Consider the following 20,324-nt stretch of genomic DNA (forward strand, 5'->3'; position numbering starts at 1 on the left):
CCATATTATCCGAAATCCAAAAAACAGTCTGTGTAATGAAGATATTCGTTGAATTGTTATGCCGGCAGTCCATGCTTTGCATGGTTCCAGTATGTACGAATATCAATTTCTGTGGCTTAAATAATGCCCGTCCTCAACAGAATGGTTCCGTTTTAGTTAACACAGGTTATCACCTGTGGGCAATTGCATCAAGTACAGACTTGGTCTGCAGATCACTACAGAAGCAACAGATGTGAAGTGTGACCAGCGGCCGGTCACGGTAGCTCTTTCCCAGTCTGCTGCTGACTGGCCACCCTGCGTCTGTTACTCAGTTTATACACAGACAGCAAATGTGTAGTCGTGGTGCCTTCTTGTTTGCCAGGGATAAACCCCTGTGACATTTTACAAAAATGGATCATCACAGGAGGGAATTGGACAACAAAGATGAGTTGCAGTGTTGAAGCAGGAAATGGTCACACTGGAAGTGAAATCGAACGGGCCAAGGTCCTGTGAAGCTGGTGACCGTGGAGCGGGAGCAGCCGAGCCCTCGGCTTGCATGAAGCCGCCCCAGGAACCAGCGGACTTAGTTGCGTTACTCTGGCCAGTGGACCCAGCAGTTATTTCAGCTCTTAAAGCCGGTGTGTGGAGTTTGGACAGGCTCTGCGTGCTACAGCTGGAGGTGATGCGGACGCAGAAATCCCAGCAGTGCGGCGGGAAGTAACGGAGAGTGTAAGTGTGTGGTGTGCGGTGCGGCAGAAGCTTCCTGCGCCGTGCGGATCACCATGCAGCGTTCTGACTGAGACGGTCACAGAAGCACATAGCTGACTGTAGGAATGTTGACTTTGCTGTGGAGCCAGACTTTCTAGTTGTGTGGTCAGAGGAGCTTTGCAAATAAAGGTGAACTTATTGACAAGTGAGGAAGAGAGTTGTGACAAAAAAGAGGATGTTCCGGAGGAGGAGACGTGGCAAGAAAGTTCGTAGCAGAGGCGGTTTCGGAGGTGGCTTACGACACTGAATGTACGAGGCTACGATGATGGAGGCTGACCCAAAACTTAGAAAGGAGCATGACAGTTTGCCAAGGCATTGGAAAGATACTTACTCCGTGTCTTTAGTCATAGAGCGAGGGGAAGAAGAAGGCAAGTGCTGTTCAAACCACTTTTGTCAAGTCATCGTAGGCCCCACGCTCCTGTGCAAAGCGAGAACCACCCATGCTTCCTTTAGTTGGGATCCATGCGATATTAGTTATCTTTGCTGATAACAAGTCATCCCAACACTTAGTGGCTTAAAATGACAAGAATTATTTTGTTCCAATCTGTTGTCTGGACAGGGCTCCACAGGGACAGCTGTTTCCATGTGGCGGGAGCTCAGGAGGCACGGCGGGCAGCCAGAGGGCCCACTCGGAGGCTGGCTCTGCCACGGGCCTCGGAACTCGATGCTGCCTGTCAGCGGGCAGCTCAGCTCAGGCTTTGGTTCTTGGAGCTCAGTTCTCGGGCTTCTTGCGCTTCTGGGTAGCATGTGTTTGGGTTTCATGAGCGAGCAGCCCAAGAGAACCAAGGGAACCTAGTTTGCCTCTTAATACCTGGCGCGGGATGTTTCTTAGGTGCGTCAGGAGCCCCCCCAGATGTGAGGGGAAGGAACGTGGCCTCCACCTGTGGAAGAGAGAGGCAGAGTCACACTGGAGCAGGAGGCACTTTCACAGCGACTTTTGGAAAATACAGGCCGTCACGTATTGATATAACATTAAATATTTAAGTAACGCTAGCTCTTTGTTAAGTAAAATCAATATAGGAAATTTAGTGTATTCAGATTAGACTCTTGATGAGAAGAGAAACCCGAATCTTGTGTGAAAGAACAACATTTGGGAGAGGAAGGTTTTTACAGCAGTCTAGCTTGTTTAAGGATTTACTGTAACTAGGGTCATCACCAACTTCTTAAAAACTCTCCAAACTTGTTTATGTCTGAAGTTTTTAAAATTGAGCTGTATCAGTTTGCATTCTTTGCTCCTTCTCTCATGTTCTGGCAGACATCTCAAGTTTTATTAAAGGGCTGGCATATTTCAAGGAGAATCAGTTTGCTGTCTTGGTGGGATCTTGGGGTGTTATAGTGAATATCATCTAGGGAACTCTGGGAGTATTTTGCTTCCTCTCTTGCATCTGTGCTATTTTATGGAGTATTTATATCAGACTGTGGGGTGAGGCTCAGCTTGAACTCCAAGGTTTGTCAGCACCTTGTTTCCTCATACCCTGACTTGGGACTGCCCTACTTCTTTCAAGAGCAGAAAAGGTGTCTATCTCCTGTGTTCAAGGGAGAGCCCAGGCTCCGATAGTCAGCAGCGAGACTAGCATTCCGTTTTAGGAAGCCCTGCCCTGCACCCCCCTCCCCCACCCTCCCCGCAGTGCTGCCTGGGGCAGTGTGCTGAGTGTCAGAGCTCTGATGCCTGAGCAGATCTCAACTATGGAATGAGAAGTCCCAAGCGAGGCTTTTTGCTACACTTCCCCATTATCAGCATCCCCCAGCAGAGTGGTACATCTGTTATAACTGGTGAACCTACATGGACACATCAGTTATCGCCGAAGTCCACGGTTTACTGTCGGGGTCACTCTTGTGGTGTACGTTCTGCGGGTTTGCACAGATATATAATGACATGTATCCTCATTATACTGTCCTACATAATCTTTTTGCTGCCTGAAAAGTCCTTTTTGCTCCACTTTTTCATCCTTGCCCCCCCCAAACTCTGCATCCATTGAAATTTTTACTGTCTCTGTGGGTTTGCCATTCCTAGAATGTCATATATTTGGAATCATATAGTGTGATCGGCTTCTCTCACTTAGTAATACGCATTGAAGTTTCCTCCAAGTCTTTTCATGGTTTGGTAGCTCATTGCTTTTTAGCACTAAATATTCCATTGCCTGGATAGACCACAGTGTTTTTTATCCTTTCACCTGCTGTAGGGTGTCTTGGTGGCTCCCGTGCTCTGACAGTGTGACGAAGACTGCCGCAAACAGAGACCTCTGTCTGAGTGTTTATCCACCCTTGCCTTCCTCTGACGGGTCCCTCTTGGTCATGATACATTATGAAATATTGCGTGATGACATTTGCTGATCTTTTTTTTTTTTTTTAAAGATTATTGCACCTGTGTTTGTAAGGAAGATTGATCCGTACCCTTTCTCATATTGTCCTTGACTGGTTTTGTGTCAGTGTTTTGCTGGTTTCATAAGATAAGTTGGGAAATGTTCCCTATTTGTTCAGTGGAAGAATTTCTGTAAGATTAATATTATCCTTCCTTAAATTATTGGAAGAATTCAGATATTCCTTTGTGGGAAGAATTTTAATTGCAGATTGACCATTTTTAACGGAATAGGTCTATTTAAATAGGCTTTATATTTATGGTTTTGGTTTCGTACAGCAGCAGTTTCTAATGGCTTGGGCTTAAGTTGTACTTTGTAAAGAATTGTGTATGCCCCATCTCAGGGTACCTGGGTGGCTCCGTCGGTTAGGTGTCCGCCTTCGGCTTTGGTCCTGATCCCAGGGTCCTGAGATCAAGCCCCAAGCTAGGCTTCCTGCTCACTGGGGAGCCTCCTCCTCCTTCTCCCTCTCCCTCTGCCCCTCCGCCAGCTTTTGTGCTCTCTCTTTCTCTGTTAAATAAATAAATAAAATCTTTTAAAAAAGAATTGTGTATGCATCTCAACTTTTATGTTCATTGACATAGTTCATGATATTCTTAATAATATCTGATATTCTATCATTACTTCCTATTATTAACATTCTGTTATCTGTTCTGCTTCATTCTTGCTGTCATTAGTTTTCGCCTTATCTTTTTTTCCCTTGATTAGTCTTGCTAGAGGTTTATCAGTTGCATTATTCTTGTTAAAAAAAAAAAAACCAAACCTTGATTTTGTTCAACTTCCAAATTGTACTGTGAAATATGGATATTTAGATGATTAATTTCCAATCTTCATTTCTAATACATGCATTTAAGAGTATTGATCTTAGGGACGCCAGGCTGACTCAGTAGGTGGAACGTGCAACACTTGATCTCAGGGTTGTAAGTTCAAGCCCCAGGCTGGGTGTAGAGATGACTTAAAAATGAAGTCTTTAAAAAAAATAATAAAAGCGTAGATTTTATTCTAATGACAGCTCTGTCTGCATGTAGTATTGATCTTTCTTTTTAATTGTATTGTTGAATTGAGAATACTTTGAGTTTCTTTTTGGCTAATGGGTTACTTGAAATATGTTGCTTAATTTCCAAACGGTGATTTTTTTCCAGACAGTTGGTGATTTTTTAATTATTTTGTTGTTGTCCAGCTTTAATGCTAGAGACAGAATATACTTTTAATAATTTTAGTCCTTTGATATTTATTGAATCTTGCTCTTTCACCCGCCACGTGGTCAGTTTTAGTGACTGCCTCCTGTGCGTAGTTAGTGGGTACTTCTCTTGCAGAGGTGAATTGCGCGTGGGTGTAGTGCTTTCTGTTGGTTAGGTTGAGTTTGTCTGTCATGCTGTTCCCGTTTTGTCTGCTGGGCCCAGGTGGACTCCTAGTCTCTTCTGCCTGTCTTCAGCTTCACTGAGCTTCTAATGGCTCCCTTTGGGCTTGGTTTCAGGATTGGTAACTATCTTAAAGGGACAACTAGCGGAGTGTGTGGCTCAGTTCTCCACCCTGTCCTGCTCACCAGAGTCCTAGGGTCCCCATGCTCATAACTTGGTCTCTCACTGCCAAAAGCTCAGCTGGTTTCTCTCTCATTGGTGGCTTTTTCTTGGATCTTCAGGCTCTTGAAGGCCCAGAATTGGCAAATGCCCTTTGGGAAGAGGCAGCTGTTGTTCAGTGTCTCTTCATGTCTCCACCTATGTCCCCTGCTGTCCTGGTTGCCTCACAATATCTTGGACTCCAAACGTTGGTCTGGTTTTTTTTTTTAAAGATATTATATATTTATTCGACAGAGACAGAGACAGCCAGCGAGAGAGGGAACACAAGCAGGGGGAGTGGGAGAGGAAGAAGCAGGCTCATAGCAGAAGAGCCTGATGTCAGGCTCGATCCCACAACGCCGGGATCACGCCCTGAGCCGAAGGCAGACGCTTAGCCGCTGTGCCACCCAGGCGCCCCGTTGGTCTGGTTTTTAACCTGACTTTTCTCAGTGGGAGTGTTCATGTTGGCCAAGCTATTGCCCCACATTCAAATGGAAGTCTTCCTATCACACCGACAGACCAGACAGTGGTTGGTTTGTGCTTTCTGGTTTCGTTTTATTTTCAGTTGTGACTTGTCTGACTCTCCTGCTGAGGGACTGGATAAGTGGGAGGACTTGGTTTTAACTCTGGGGTTTTTGTCACCAGTGCCTAGTATGTGTCATGACCACTCATTGCATTTTTATTGTATGAAGAAAGAACTTGCATCTCATGTATAGGTTTTCAGAAGTAGTCAGCAAAATTAACATATTTGGCTTTCCTGTGAGGTTTTCCCACAGATTTAAAGGCTATGATTTTAAAAGGGTGGACGGTGAGGTGACATTGTTCATAGATAACATGGTGAATGTTTGACAGAGCTAAAATAGGACTCCTGGTCTTTTAATTTGTTAAGAAAATTTAACAAATATTTGTTATGCTATTGTGAATTCGGTAGTGCTCCGGGTGCAGGAGAGTACAGCGATTATCTTGGTCAGTCAGGTCTCTGCTCTCCCGATGCTCACCTTCTGCATATGACATGACCATAGGGGAAGAACATAGAGCAGTGTTGTTAATATAAGGATCAGTATATCATGTTTTAATAGATTTTAACCACATTTTTATAGATTTCAAATATGGTACACTGACAGCTTTTTTTCCCCCTTCTAGAGTATGACAGATACATAGCATCTAGCAAAATAATGGCAGCTGCTTACCTTGACCCAAACTTGAATCACACACCAAATTCGAGTACCAAAACTCACCTGGGTACCGGAGTGGAATGTTCCCCTGGGGCAATGGAGCGAGTGTTGAAGGTCTTTCATTATTTTGAAAACAGCAGTGAGCCAGCTACTTGGGCCAGTATGATCAGGCATGGAGATGCTACCGATGTCAGGGTAAGTGCATTTTCCTGGGAGAGACCCTTCATGGACATTAAAGTTACATGGGCCTAGGTTAATGGCACACACCAAAAAAGATAAAAATTTTTATTCCCATATTACAGTGATGTTAACTTTTTCTTTATATTATTTATTCACTTAATATGTGACTGACAGAATTTTAATTGTAAAATATCTTAGGAAAATAATAACTGAATCATGTTATTCATATAATGTTATTGATGTTTTTCTCTCCTTTTTTTTTTTTTTAAACTTTTTAGGACATAAGAGAACAAAGCAATTAAAACAACCTCTAATACTTAGGAAATAAATTATTTTCTATAAAGTGAATTTTGAAGGTATCTGCATGACTCCAGATAGGATAGGTTCTTCAAAAACTGATTGGTTCCACACACCAGGCATTTGTCAAGGTTCTGGGGATATAAAGGGTCCCTGCTTATACAGCTTACTGTCTACTGTGGTGGGGAGGAGACACCCATGGCCTTAGTTGCAGTGCAGTGCAGAGTGTGCTTCCCAAGGCAATCCTGGTGGCGAGGTTGCCTGTGTGAGTAATGTTGAGTGTGGGTGGTAGCCTGTGGGCGGTCAGTAGCCAAGAGAGGTGAGAGGCGCTTCGTGGGCCAAGATTGCTGAGAGTGGGGGGTGAGAGGGTAGCGGTGTGGTTTCAGAAAACTGAGTTCATTACACCAGTTTTCAGCAGGTGTTTACTTTGGCCAGGTGTTACAGAGAAACTGCTCCTTCCTTCCCTCTGCCTACTCCGTGTTCATCTCTAAGGAGGACAGTGTCCAATGCCAGGATGAACAGATACATCTTTTTCCCCCCTTTCTTTTTATACTAATGAAGCTAATTAATCTGCTGCTCTTAAACTTATATGCCTTAAGTACTTTTAAGCAAATTAAAGGGATTGACAGAATTTAGATTGAAGGGCACAGTATTACATTGAAGTTCTATGTAATTTCCATTACCTCTATAATATTGCAGTACTCACTGTTCAGATGGATTAATTATTCAAAGGTGAATAATTCATTCATGGTTTAAATATGTACTAACATCTACTTGCGGTATAATTGAAATATAGTAGTCTCTTGTTTTAAAAAGCTTCAACTTTTTATGAAGCTTGATGGCTTTTTCTAGCTTTCCCATAGTTTTATTTTATATTTAATTTTATAAACAGAGTCACTTGGTAGAAAGGCCAGCAGCCAGTGTTCTACCTTAATGTTAATTGGAAGATTCATATTGGAGAGAAACCTTGCAAACGTAGAGCTTATGGGAAGGCTCTTAGTATATGTTCTAGTCTTTGTGAATTTCAGTTACAGTGAATGAGGAAGTCTCTTAAAGCACTGCATCAGCCTTAATAAACTTCCAAGTATTTGTACAGGAGGGGAGCCCTTTCAGAGATGTGAATTTGACAAGACATTTAGCAAACATTCAAGATTGATTATAACTGAAAATGCACCGTGGAAAGGCTCCACGACAAAGGTGTTTTGGTATCAAATTTACTATACACAAGAGGATCCATATCAAGGAGAAAACCAATGATCCCTGGGCACATGTCAAGCCTTTAGCCAATGTTACAAACTTACCAGATGAAAACATTTATATTGTGAAGAAGAACTTAAACCAGATTCACATTCTTAAGTTATGAGAACATATTCGTCGGACTTTTATGAAGATCAATATGAGCAAATCCATGTGCCTGAGAACCAGGTGGTTTTACTTCATAGTAATTGATAAATGTTTGAAATTAAATAGCTCCCATCAGTTGATGATTTTCACCTTGAGGCAAAGAACTCTGAGTTGGCATTGGTTCACCACAGCTTTTCCTGTGATGGAAGGTGGGCGTTATTCATCACTCACATTCATTTAATGCTATAACATTTGAAAATGAAGTAGTTTAATTCTAAAGTAATGGATTTGCACAACTGAACAGAATAGTACTGAAGCACATGTCCATGCAGTCTTTCTCCCCAAGAAGCACCACACAAGGAACACTACAGATAAAGGAACCGGCATATATCGTTAGGGGTACAGTGGAAGGAACGTGGCAGCGTTTGAGGCCCAGTGACCTCCGGCAGAAATGGGGTGCGGGGCTGAGTTCAGAGTGGAAGCATAGGCACTTGGTAGAAAGCAACAGACCATTTAATAATGGTAGCAAAGAGGAAGCCAGGCCGCCCAGTTTCTGAAAAGAGATCGCTTACTGTTATCCAAAGTAACCGAATATTAGAAAACAACCCAAAGGAGCTGAATAATTCGATTCAGACCCCACCCTGCTGCACTGCCTGCTCCGGGCGCCGTGTGCAGCAGGTGGACACTCGGGCGTAGCCAGTCTCAGCCGATGTCTTGTAAGTGTAAAAATACAAGGTTTTGAAGACTTAGTGTGAAAAAAGAAGGTAAAATATCTTATTAATAACCTGTTTTGATTGCCTGTTGAAAAGATCATGTTCTTGACATATAGTAGGTTAAATGAAATATGTTATTAAAATGGAATTCACCCATTTCTATTTATTTATTTATTTTTAGAAATTTTAAAGGAACATGTACAGCTTGCATTTTCATTTCTGCTAGACAGTTGTGCTCAGTAGAAAGTAATTTGCTTTACTCAAGAACCAGCACCTTTGGAGGCGTTGAGAAAATATCTGGATTATTGTTGTAATTCATTATAGAGGTTTTATTTCTCATGCTGCAGTTAGTAATTTTACTCCTTTTACAGATATGTGCTACTTTATTTTAATTAATTTAAATGGTTGTTGAAAGGATTCCTAGGACTCCACCATTTATAGGCAAAGCGTACAAAGCAGTGTCTCAGGTGCAGGCCTCATGGCCTCGGACACTCGGAGGCCATCCCTGGCCCACGTGGCCACCTGTGTAGGAGGAGGCCCAGCACCTTCTTCGGGGGGGGGGGGGTTCTGTGAGATGGGCACGTAAGCACGTTCTGTCTACGTCATCTGCCTCAACCTGGCTGGTGTGGCTGCCCAGATGCGACCAAAATCAGGTGCGAGTCATAACGCCGGTCATGATTCCTGCCAAGTGCTGGCAGACTGGCGCATCCTGCCCCTAAATAAGCAGCAGCCCACGGAGGCAGACATCATCTACCTCGGCCATAGCGTTGGCCCCGGGTCAGTAGCAAGGCCCAGGCAGCTCCAGAGCTCAGATTGGGGTTAACTCATGCCGGACTATATTGAATAAGAATGGTCATCTAGAAACATTGTAGTGGTACTTCAGAATAATAAGGGTGTATAGAAAATTCCAGATTCTACCAGAGGAATCCCCTACTTGGGAAACAGAATGACATTTACATCAAACTTTTCATCAGCAATGCTGGATGCAGGACAACACTGGAACAGCATCTTCTCAGGGCTCAGGAAAGTGAGTTGTACCGCAGAAGTCTTCCAGACAGACTACCAATCATGAAGACTGGGAATGAAGGTGTCTTTAGAGAAATAAGGGTGTAGAACGTTAATCCCACAGGCTGTCTTTAAGAAAACAGGAGACATAATAGAACAGATCCGTGAACCCAGAAAGAAGTGCTGTAGGGATGCAGGCGGCCACAGGTCACCACCGTGCTGTGGTCTCCGTGCAGCCCCCGTGCACCTCTCCTCCATCTTCTTGGTCTCTTCAAGCTGTGACCACCATTTAATCCAGCTCTGCCTTTTCCACACCTGCCCTCATTCTGACTGGTCTCCCTCTGAACTTGGGACCTGTGTGCTGCCCAGCTGCATCTGCCCCTCTCCTCCGTCTCTACGCTTCTGACTCTGAAAGGACTGTGTGTCAGTCTGAGGGCTTCCCTTCTTTCAGACACTTAGAATCATCTGTTGCTCCTCCTTTGCTTACGCCCTACACCCAGTACGTTAGCCGGTCCTGCCACACGGTCCCCAGATGCACCTAGAATCCACCCACTTCATCTGACCCCTACTGCGACACCTTCTTTGAGCCACATGGTCTCCTGACATCCCGCTGTCCCCCTGGAACCCCTGAGTCTGTTCACAGCCCAGCAGCCAGGTGACCCTATGAAAACAAAAGCCAGAGCGTGTCACTCCTCAACTCAGAACCTTCCTGTGGCTTCCTGTCTCATGTAGGGTGAACGTTCAGGTCCTTCAGAAGCCCCTGACTCTCCTCTCCCTGTCGCGCCCCATGACCTTCTCTCCTCCAGCTCGCTCCCTTTGACTTTCAGCTTCCTGCGCTGTTTCTCTAACAAGCCAGTCTTGTAATCAGTCATTTGCTCAAAACCTCCAGCAACTCCCCATTTCTCTCAGAGGAAAGCCAGATTCCTTCAGCAGCCTACGAGGACCTACAGGATCTGGCTCTTTGTGGCCTGTTCTTATTTCCAGTGACTGCCCTCGTTCCCTCGGCCTCCCAGCCCCGGAGAGCTCCCTCTCTGCCACCTTTTCTATTGCCCGTCACCCCATTTTGATGATGATTGGTCCTTGCTGAGATTGTCTTGTTTCTTGATCGGTTTGCTCTTTTATTCTCTGCTTTCTTCCCTAGACCGTAAGCTCTGTGACAGCAGGGGCCTTTCTGCCTCCTGGTATTGTCCCCGGCATCTTCAGCAGGGCCTAGCAGGCACACAGACCGGTGCTTGACAGAGCCCCATTGGAGTAACTACACGAATCCTAGATGAAATGGAGTACTTCTGACAGAAATGTAAATTAGGAACATTGGTTGCAGAAGTAGAAAGTAGTAGACTGATGACCGTAAAAGAAATTGAATTGATAATCAGAGATTACACCTATTGAAAACCATACCTGTCCTTACTGATAACTTCTGTTAGACCTTCATTCCTACCTCGTTACTATTTTCCTTAAATCACAGGGTCTAGAATAATCCATTTTCTACCCAGACACCAAATCTGGGCAAATACCATATAATGCTGCTAAAGATTAAGTTGCAGTTGAGTTGTTGGACAATATTCTTGTCACCTTCAAAGTTATCTTCAAGTTTATTAACAGGCCCAGTGCCCTTTCCTGACTACGTAGTACACTGCGAGGTTTCAGTGCTCATCGTGAGCCTCTAGAGGAAGGTGATGTAATTACCTGAACCTGCAAGAGGAAGTGAACACAAGAAATTCAGTCCTGTAGTTTGCTAAAAGGTGAATGGAGTTGGTTGGATTAGGACTAACTATTGTAACCAAGCTGGTAGTAGGAAGAATAACAGTAGAGAGAAGCATTCTGATCAATTTAAAATCGGCTTGCTGACCAGAGTGGGCAGACACGTGAACAGTGTGGGATTCTCTGAGTTTGTGGGAGTTAGGAGCTCTGTGAACAGTGCTGTGCTAAGAATGGCTAGTGGCTGTAGGGGAAGGCAGCCAGCAGGCAGTTTTCCCTGAGTTCAGCCCAGACGGCTGCCTGGGGAACTCCGTGTGTGGTAGTCCCGTGGTCTCCAGTGTTCACTGCTAGGTGGTGTCACAGATGCCTTATGTGTGTCTCAAACGTAAACTTCTTCTGTCTGATAGAGGATCGGGTGAATGCGCATTTAAAAGCTCGAACACTGATTATGGTTTTTCAGATAACTTTGGTGCAGGAAAGGACTACAGAGATTTTAGTTAAATTATTCCTTTAATGGAGGGAGAGTATCGTCCAGGAAGAAACTAGAAAGAAAATCCTTAAGGAAAAAAACAGACTCAAAAGCAGTGTTAAGAAGAATATGGGACAGTAAGAGCATGAGAAAGAATTCTCTTATCACTAGATGCTTAGAGGTGGCGATTGTGGTAGGGAGAAGAATGGCCCTTAAAGAGTCCACATCCTAATCTAGAACCTGTGTATATGTGACCTTCCATGGCAGAAGGGACTTTGAAGATGTTACCGAGATGAAGAGGACCGTGAGATGGGGGAGATGAGGAGCCGCAGACCTTTTCTGGCTGTGGTCCGAGGGAGGGGACTGCGGATGAAGGGTTGGCTGCAGTGCAGATGCACAGAGGGGCCTCTAGCAGCTGGAGAAGGCCAGCCGAGATCTTCCAGAAAGCAGCACATCCCTTCCAACACCTGGATTTTAGCCCAGTGAGACCCATTTCAGATTTGGGATCTTCCAGAACGGAGAAGTATACGTTTGTGTTCTTTTAAGCCCCTCCGTGTGTGGTTATTGGTTACAGCAGCAGTAGGGAGCAGATAGACACAGGCGTGCTTTGTCTTGGCCGAGTTGGGGCCGACTTCTGCGTGAGTGCTGAGCCGACAGAAGGGCTGCGCTCATGTTGGAGAGCAGGGTGTGGATCTCCACGCCTTCTTTGTGGTACAGAAAGACCTGCACAGGAGGAGCCGAGGACAGTAACAGCTGTCGGTTTCCTTACTGTGAGGAGCATCTGAAAGAGAGACGCAGAAAAATAACGGCCGGACGTTGTAACAAACAGATCAGTAGTGATGAGTGCACTTGTAACTCCTGGGGGGAAGTAGAGACACGAGCACTGTTCACAACACAGTGTGTGGTTTTAGATCTCTCTCATAATAAAGACATCTTGCAAATCACTGTGAAGACAGCTAGACACAGCAAGTATCTCTTGTTATCTTGTTGCCACCTTCCCCACAGACTGTTCATGCTCACCTCTCTCCTTCTAGATTAAGGCTTTGGAGGCTAAGGGTGCTGTCTTACCACCAGATGTAGGCTAGATGCAAATGACCAAAAGAGTGAGTAAACATTCAAGAGTGGATGAACATGAAGGAATGGTTTGCAGGATTTCTTTCTACCGGTGGAAAGGTCATTATTTCTTTCTAGAGCATAGTCTGAAAGATAAGTGACCAAGTGGAACCAAGCAGAATCATAAAAAGAACTTTTAGAAATGAAAGTACAGTGTCATCTCACTAGTATATAATGAGGGAAATGTAAATTATAATAATGAAATGCCCCCCCTTCTATGGTCCATCACATCGATAAACACTTTAAGATTAATTTTACCCAGCATTGGCATGAGGTGAAGGACAGTCTCTAACATTGTGTGCCAAGTATAATTGGTATAGTTTCCCTGGTGGCCATACTTCCAAAACGTCACATTTTAAAGTAGCTTTTGACCCAGTGCGTCTGTTTCTAAGCAGTGCTGCTGCATGTGTACGATGCCAGCTAGAAGCTCGTTCATAGCAGAATTGCGTGCACCTCCACTTCCCTTTCTCCCCCGGAGCAAGGAAGCTGACAAGACAATAACTGTCCCCCCGTAGTAGAATGGCTCTGAGGCTACGTGCTCTGTTCCTGATAAGATGGAAGCCTCGTGTACACACTGGCTAGTGTCTTTTCATCCTCAAGAAGAATTCTTTTCCTGCGAATATCTCATGTGAAAATCAGGAAAATTATATATTTCCAAATTCTGGGATATGATACAGATGAGTAAAGGGATAGTTCAGAGTAGCAAAGTGTAGGTTTATATACTGTAGGGTCGGATTGTCCTGGGACATCAAACCAGGATGAGAAATTTAAATGTAATTCAGCTGCCATTAGTGGCAAATTATAAAGCCTTGTCCTGTTATCTCCCTAGAGATCTTTTTCTGAATGTACGTCTTCCAGAAATAATACATGCATACTTTTCCATATGGTAGTAGTGTTGGGTTTGGGTTTTTTTTGTTTTTTGTTTTTTTGAGTATGCATTCCTTACTAAATACCTAGTCCTCAAAGTTATTTTTCAGTTATGCAGAACCAAATATTTGGTTCTCAAAATTATTTAAGTTACTGAGTGTATGTACTGAGCTTCAAATATAGAAGTCCTTGTGTATTCATAATCTTGGCCACCATTCAAACTGAGTCAGCAGTGAGATATTCAGGAGTTCTAGAGAAACAGGACAGAACACAGTATGGAAGCATAAAGAAAAAGCAAAACATGAAATAAAGGGAAATGTCTGTGTGTTTATTGCTTTTAATTTTTTAGTGGAAAGTGAAAGTTGCTACCTTGTTTAATGAGGAGGTCCTGCAGGATGGGAACTCTTTGTTCAACAGAACCCAACCTGAGGTCACACTGGGTGTCTTCAGGTCGCGTGATCAAGTGAATGGACTAAAACTGTATCTATCCCATAAAACTCCAGATTGGGAGTATGCCTTTCCCCTGGGCTCCACAGCTCTGGACTAAGCGTCCGTACACTTGCCTCTCTGCAGGTAGGCATCTGTGTGCCCATTCCTTGAGAGGTCATGAAGATAACCTTTGCTAGGGGTCATCAGGGAGGGCATCCAGAAAGGGTAGGATTTCTCTCAGACTGTGGATGGTACATCAACAGTAAGAAACCGTTTGTCCCCGAAGGATAGACCTGCTGAGACAGAGGGTTGGGGACAGATGTGAACATCAACTTCGGCCCTAACAGCAGAGAGGCAGCTCTGGAGTCTGTGCTAGCAGGGAGCTGCTGTGGAGTAAAGAGATGTGCTAAAACCCGAGCTTTAGTGAGGGCCACCGGTGTCGGTGTGCTCTTGATAGTGAATTGGCAGAGCTGGGACAGGAAGACAAAGCGCTTTCGTGGGAATTCGAAAGCGGTGCCAGTGCCTGTCCTGTGCAGCTCAGGGATTTGTGTTGTTGGCAAGGAGAAGCTGTAGAAGTTGCCGCTGAAAGAATTACTCGAAATGGCTGTCTCTTCCCCCTAGGCAGATCCCCTGCCCCAGAGCACAAGAGGTGAAGACTAGGGGGCGGGCTGGGTTTCTGCTCCCGCTGCCCCGTGGCTGGGTGCCCTTGGGTAGACACAACCTGCAGCGTCTTTCGTGGTGGCCTGACAGAGATTCTGGGCCTTGAATCAAAAGCCAGGAAGGACATTTATGCTTACTTCAGTTTTACCCAGACATCTGTAGGCTGCACACATCCTTCCTGTCCCACAGAGGGCTCATCTGCCTTTGACGCCTCCAGCCTGTCCTTTGTCCGTGCTTTCTCCCCGATGATGTCACTCTCCCGTGCTTGGTACACAACCTTCTCCTGGGATCCAGTAGTCTGAAGGGGAGGCTGAGCATGGGCAGGTGATGATGCCTTTAGTGTGGACACACTGGGTCCTTGACAGGTTTTGTATATATAGGACACGTTACTTATCTTTTCTCATGAGTAGGGATAGGAACATTCTTATTATCAACAGCATCATGCCCTAATATAGACATATTTAGTATACGTAGGAACTTTTTAAGATGTGCCTTATATTACAAGTAATATGATGCTTTCAGTCAATTGCTAATTTAAAAAAACAGTGATTTTCTTTAGCAGTCATTTGCATGTTAATAGCAGCCTCATTAAAAATTATGAATGGCCTGAAGTGTTGAGAAGAGTGCAGTGGTTATCATGAGCACACCTTCACGTAAGGGAGCGGATGGTCTCTGCTGTATTCCCCTGTGAGTCTTCCATATGTGCTGCCCATTTACATCCCTGTACGCACGAGACCTCCACAACCGTGAGAGCACAGGTCAAGACTCGGGGTTACGGCTTCCTTGCCCTCGTCCCAGGGTAAGCTTCATCTTTGCGAGGCAGCCTTCCCTGCCGCCTTCAACTCTGAACTCATGGGCACGTGTGTCAGGAGCATTAGGTTTGGGGACTATTTTAGATTGCTGCATTGTAAGCGACAGAGAGCTCATAGTAGATTGGGTAGGCCTAGCTTCCAGTAACTTCTCCTACATCATCGATACTATCAGAAGCGTGGCCTTCATTGTATGTTTCTAACTGTGTTTCTAAAGAAATGATATGAAGTTGTAGCCTGGTCTAAACCAGTATGCTGTCCTGGGTTCAGAAAGTGGGACCCCCTCCTTAGGTCTAGTTCTCAGCACGTGACCTCCAGGGGTGGCCGGAATGCTTGGTCAGGTTTTGGGGGTGCCGCAGAGGTAGAGCTGCAGAAATGCATGTTACGTTTCCGTGCCTCGGTTATCACTAATGAAAAGGGAAGAGCCTCTTGTGTTTTATTCAGAACTTTTCCTTGTTCATAAAAATACTATTTGAGAAAAAAGATTCCTGAGCAAAATGAAGTAATTTATTTAACTTGATACTCTTTTTACCAAAGATTTCTGCTAACTAACTAAAAGAAATGCACATTGCATTAATTTTTAGCATACAGTTGTTTTTTTTCTGTTTGTTTATAACAGTCATTTTTGTGGGGGGTATGTTTTAGGGGATCATTCAGAAGATAGTGGACAGTCACAAAGTAAAGCATGTGTCCTGCTATGGATTTCGCCTCAGTCACCTGCGGTCAGAGGAGGTTCACTGGCTCCATTTGGATATGGGTGTCTCCAATGTGAGGGAGAAGTATGAACTTGCACACCCACCAGAGGAGTGGAAGTAAGATTACATACCTACTTTGGCGTGACTCACACTTGATTTGTTTGCATATTAAATCACACACAAGAGGATGAACGTCTTTGCTTAATTTTCTTACTGATCGTAATTACGACTCCTGTGTAAATACAATTGGCTGGTAATGATTAACCAGTGATCTCTTCTAGACTTCTGTTCCGTCTGTCTTTGTGGCACCACCGACTCTGGACTGCCTGAGCTTCTCAGGGGTTCTGTGGTGATGGCCTTTGGCTAGTCACACTTCTCTTGTCAGGACTCCTTTGTTTCAGCCTCGGCTCGAAGAGCTCAATTCCTCATTCTTTTCCTTTCTGTCCTGTTAACATTCTTTTGTGCAGCAGGACTTCCTGAGCCCTGAGGAGACCACATCTAATTATCTCATGAACGGGCAGCACGGCTCGTGAGCCCGGTACGCTCCGGCTCGCCTGAGAGGACTGGGTGTGTACTTGACGTTCACGTGCTAGAATTAAATGAGGTAGTGACTCGTCCTGACCTTAGTGAGACTGCTGTGACTGAAAGTGAATTAAAAGGATTCTCTACAATTGTCCTTTCTCTGGTTCTCTCCAAAAAATAATAATTTTTTCCACTGTTAAGCAGAGCAACACGTTAGCCGGAAACCATATGTGTAACACACTAGAGTGTGAGAGGAGGTGAGCCCCGTGCGCAGGCACCCTCGTTTTTGTAGACACAGTCACAGAGACAAAGGTGGTTGTGGATTGGGGACGGTACTCAGTGTTGGTCACTTTCAGTTCAGCACCCAAATCGATTAGAAGACACATTTGAAAAGAAAAACAAACATGTGAAGGTTAATAAATCTCTAGTCAAATGCGATCTTGTCCTAGTTACAGTTTACCAGAGAAATATGCTTGTATTTTCAGCTTTATCAAACAGCTGGAACTGACAAGCTAACAGGATATTCCGTGATAATATAGTTTGGTTGGGTTACATCAATGGCTAGCAGAGATTTGACCTCCAGCTCTTTTGCCAGTCAATCAAATAAGTGTTTAAAAGCCAGGAATACCTAGAAGTTAGTTAAAAATACCTGCAGGTTTTTTTATTCCATACAATTCTATTACCTTCTTAATTTATATGGACAAGTCAGAGGCACACTGCATTATGACGGTAGCCCTAGTGCTCAGTAAGATGCGGAGTGTAGACCGCTGCATATACAAGCTCTGTTTCTGTTCTTTTAAGCCAATTTATTTTGCTTGATATCAAGTAAAGGTGAGTGGGCACTACTCGTTTTCATGGAGCCTGAACCCTCAAAAGTAAGGCAAGCATAGACTGGGCGAGGTAGAACTTTGCCACACGCAGTGCTGAACCTGACGCTGACGGAGGTGGTGAAGATGCCGCCACTGCTGTATCATCACCGAGGCGTGGCTGGAGCCAGGCGCCAGGCCAGCTGTGCACTCTTTGTACATTTGCAGCCTGTAAAATATGTATGTCACATAGCTCTCCCCAGTCTTATAAGGTGAAGACGGAGGAAACAAGCAACAAACTTGATTTAAGTTCCAATTACGGACAGAGCTCGGGATACAGCTTTGACTTGAATGTAGCTGACTTCACAGTGCAGGCTTTTTCAATGAACGTGCCCATCTCAGGAGGACTGCTGCGGTTTTAGCTCCAAGAAGTGGTCTGACAGTGCACTGTCTGCACCAGTGAAGGTGTGTGGACAAGAGGCTGGAGGCACAGGTGGGCCCTGTAGGTGCTTCTGGGAGGGTTAGGCTTTATACTGCCTGTCCGTGCATGCCAAAGGAGGCGGAACGTAAAGTGTCAGTAAGAAACAGAAGACTATTCTAAAAAGAACCAAGTAGATTTGAAAAAAGGCCAAACACAAGTTCTAGAAACCACTGGATGGATAAAACAGCAAATTAGATATAGCTGAAAAATTAGTAAACAGAAGTGTGGATCTGAGAAAATTTTCCCAAAAGATAGCCCAGAGAGATAAACATGTGGTAGGTATGAAAACACGTTATGTAGCATGAAGAATGAGAATGTCAACCCATTTCTGGGCAGGGCTCTCAAAGAGAATAGAAAGAATGAGGAAAAAGAAATACTCCAAAGAGATAATGGCAATAGCTGAGAATTTTCTAGAAGTGGCAAATACCAGAAGTCCTCAGGTATAGGACTAACGTAAGATCCCAAACAGGGTTAATGAAATAAATCTACACTTTGGTGGATTATAGTCAAATAGTGTACAAAAGAAAAAGAGATGATGCGAAAAGCAACCAGGGAAAAATTCACAATTCTCCACATTTCTCTCCAAGTGGTGAGAAAAAGTAACTGGCAACCTGTATTTGTTCGTCAGATTCAGTTGCCATTCAAGAGCAGGGTGACAGAGGTACTTTCCTCAGAGAGTTTGCCACCCTACAAACATATTTCAGGAGAAAGAAAAGTGATTTCCGAAGTGGTTTTCAGATACAGGAAGGAGTACTAGGGAAAAAATTGGGTGGTTCAAAGTAAGCATTGGCTCTAAAAACAAATAATGATAAGAACTGATTTTTTTATATTAAAAAAGTAGAACCCAAATAGTGGATGCATGTCAGAAGAGAGGTAGTCAGAATTGTAGCTCTCAACCACGTTTTAAAATTATGTATTAAAAAAATAAAAAATAAAAAGATTGTATATTAAGACAGCCATGAAACATTAGAAGTAGATTTTATAAGCTAAATAATATGTGGGTGAGTAGGTGTTAGGGACCCACAGCAAGGAGAGAAGGAAGGGACTGGAAAGCAGGACAAAGAGGAGTCACAGACTAGACTTTGGAAATAAGCTCAAGCAGACTAACAGTAACTGGTCAGAGATTGTTAGTGTGTGATTAAAAAATAGAGTCCAGCTATCTGCTCTTTATGACAGGTATCTAAAACAGTGATGTTGAAGACATTTTTATGTGACTTACAGGAAGAAATATTTTACCTTAAGATGCGGTACACATACACATGTGCGTGTCTCAGAACTATGTACATATAGGTCTACATATGTACTTCACAAAACCATACCCAGCCTCACTAGAACACTGAATTCTAAGGTTTTCATCCAGAGGCATTCTATTCTGTTTAATTTTATTTAGATAGATGGATGGTGGGCAGGTGGATGGATGGATGGGTGGGTGGGTGGATGCATGGATAGAAGGATGGATGGATGGATGGATGGATGGATGGATGGATGGATGGATGGAAAGATGGATGGATGGGTGGGTGGATGGTGGGTGGATGGGTAGATGGATAGAAAGATGGATGGGTAGTGGGTGGATGGGTAGTTAGAGAAGGGGATGGATGGATAGATAGATGGATAGAAGGATGGATGGATAGAAAGATAGATGGATGGGTGTTTGGAGAGATGGATGGATGGGTGTTGGGTAGATGGATGGATAGAAAGTTGGGTGGATGGATAGATACAGAGAAGGATGGATGGATGGATGGATGGATGGATGGAGAGATGGGTGGATGGATAGATAGGAGAAGGATGGATGGATGAATAGAAGAATTTTCCTACCTACTCACCAGGGGGATGAGGGGATTGGTATTGCTTTATTAATATCCTGTTTTAAAAGTTTCAAGACAGAAAAACATTCTTAGGGATATGGAGAACAACCACATAGTAATAAAAGGCTCATTTCACAAGAATTTATGAAGAGTAGAAATAGATGGAACTATTAAACTTGTAAGTTTCTAAAGACATTTCTCAAAATACATAAAGCAAAAATAGTAATAAAAGATTAAAACTTAGCTCTCCTAATAATTAAAAAGAAAACAAACAATAGTAAACAATTTTTAAATTATGATTTTCACTATCCTTTTTAACATGGAAATACAGAGGCCTGCACATGGCAATGTGTTAATCAGTTTGAAAACACATTCCTAAATAGTTCATGGTTCCAAGTAAAACTCCCAGTTTGCTGAGGGTCTGGCTTGCTGCCTTGTTCTATTCCTCCCATGGGCTCCTCCCCTTCGCCCTCCAGTCCACCTTCCTGTAGGAGCTGATGCTGTCAGTCATTTCTTACCTAACAGTGTTCTGTGCTTTACCTCTTGTGTGCCCAACCCTCCTACTTTACTGACCATTCACTGTCTTCTGCTTA

At 43.9% G+C, this 20,324-nt stretch overlaps 1 protein-coding gene across 2 annotated transcripts in view; it reads left to right on the forward strand.

Annotated features, from left to right (window-relative positions):
• Positions 1-20,324, forward strand: part of LOC125282066 (focal adhesion kinase 1-like) — a 424,568-nt gene that overhangs the window by 388,088 nt on the left and 16,156 nt on the right. The window contains exons 7-8 of one of the 2 annotated variants that reach the window (XM_057313016.1): positions 5,807-6,033; positions 16,068-18,272. The exons of the other annotated variant lie outside the window; for it this stretch is intronic. Coding sequence (XP_057168999.1) covers positions 5,839-6,033; positions 16,068-16,238 — 366 coding nt within the window. The 5' untranslated portion in view covers positions 5,807-5,838 and the 3' untranslated portion in view covers positions 16,239-18,272. Of the gene's footprint in view, positions 1-5,806; positions 6,034-16,067; positions 18,273-20,324 lie in introns of those variants that run through there. 2 annotated transcript variants of the gene reach the window in all.

Source organism: Ursus arctos, unplaced genomic scaffold (genome assembly GCF_023065955.2).
Source record: "Ursus arctos isolate Adak ecotype North America unplaced genomic scaffold, UrsArc2.0 scaffold_16, whole genome shotgun sequence".
Classification (NCBI taxonomy): domain Eukaryota; kingdom Metazoa; phylum Chordata; class Mammalia; order Carnivora; family Ursidae; genus Ursus; species Ursus arctos.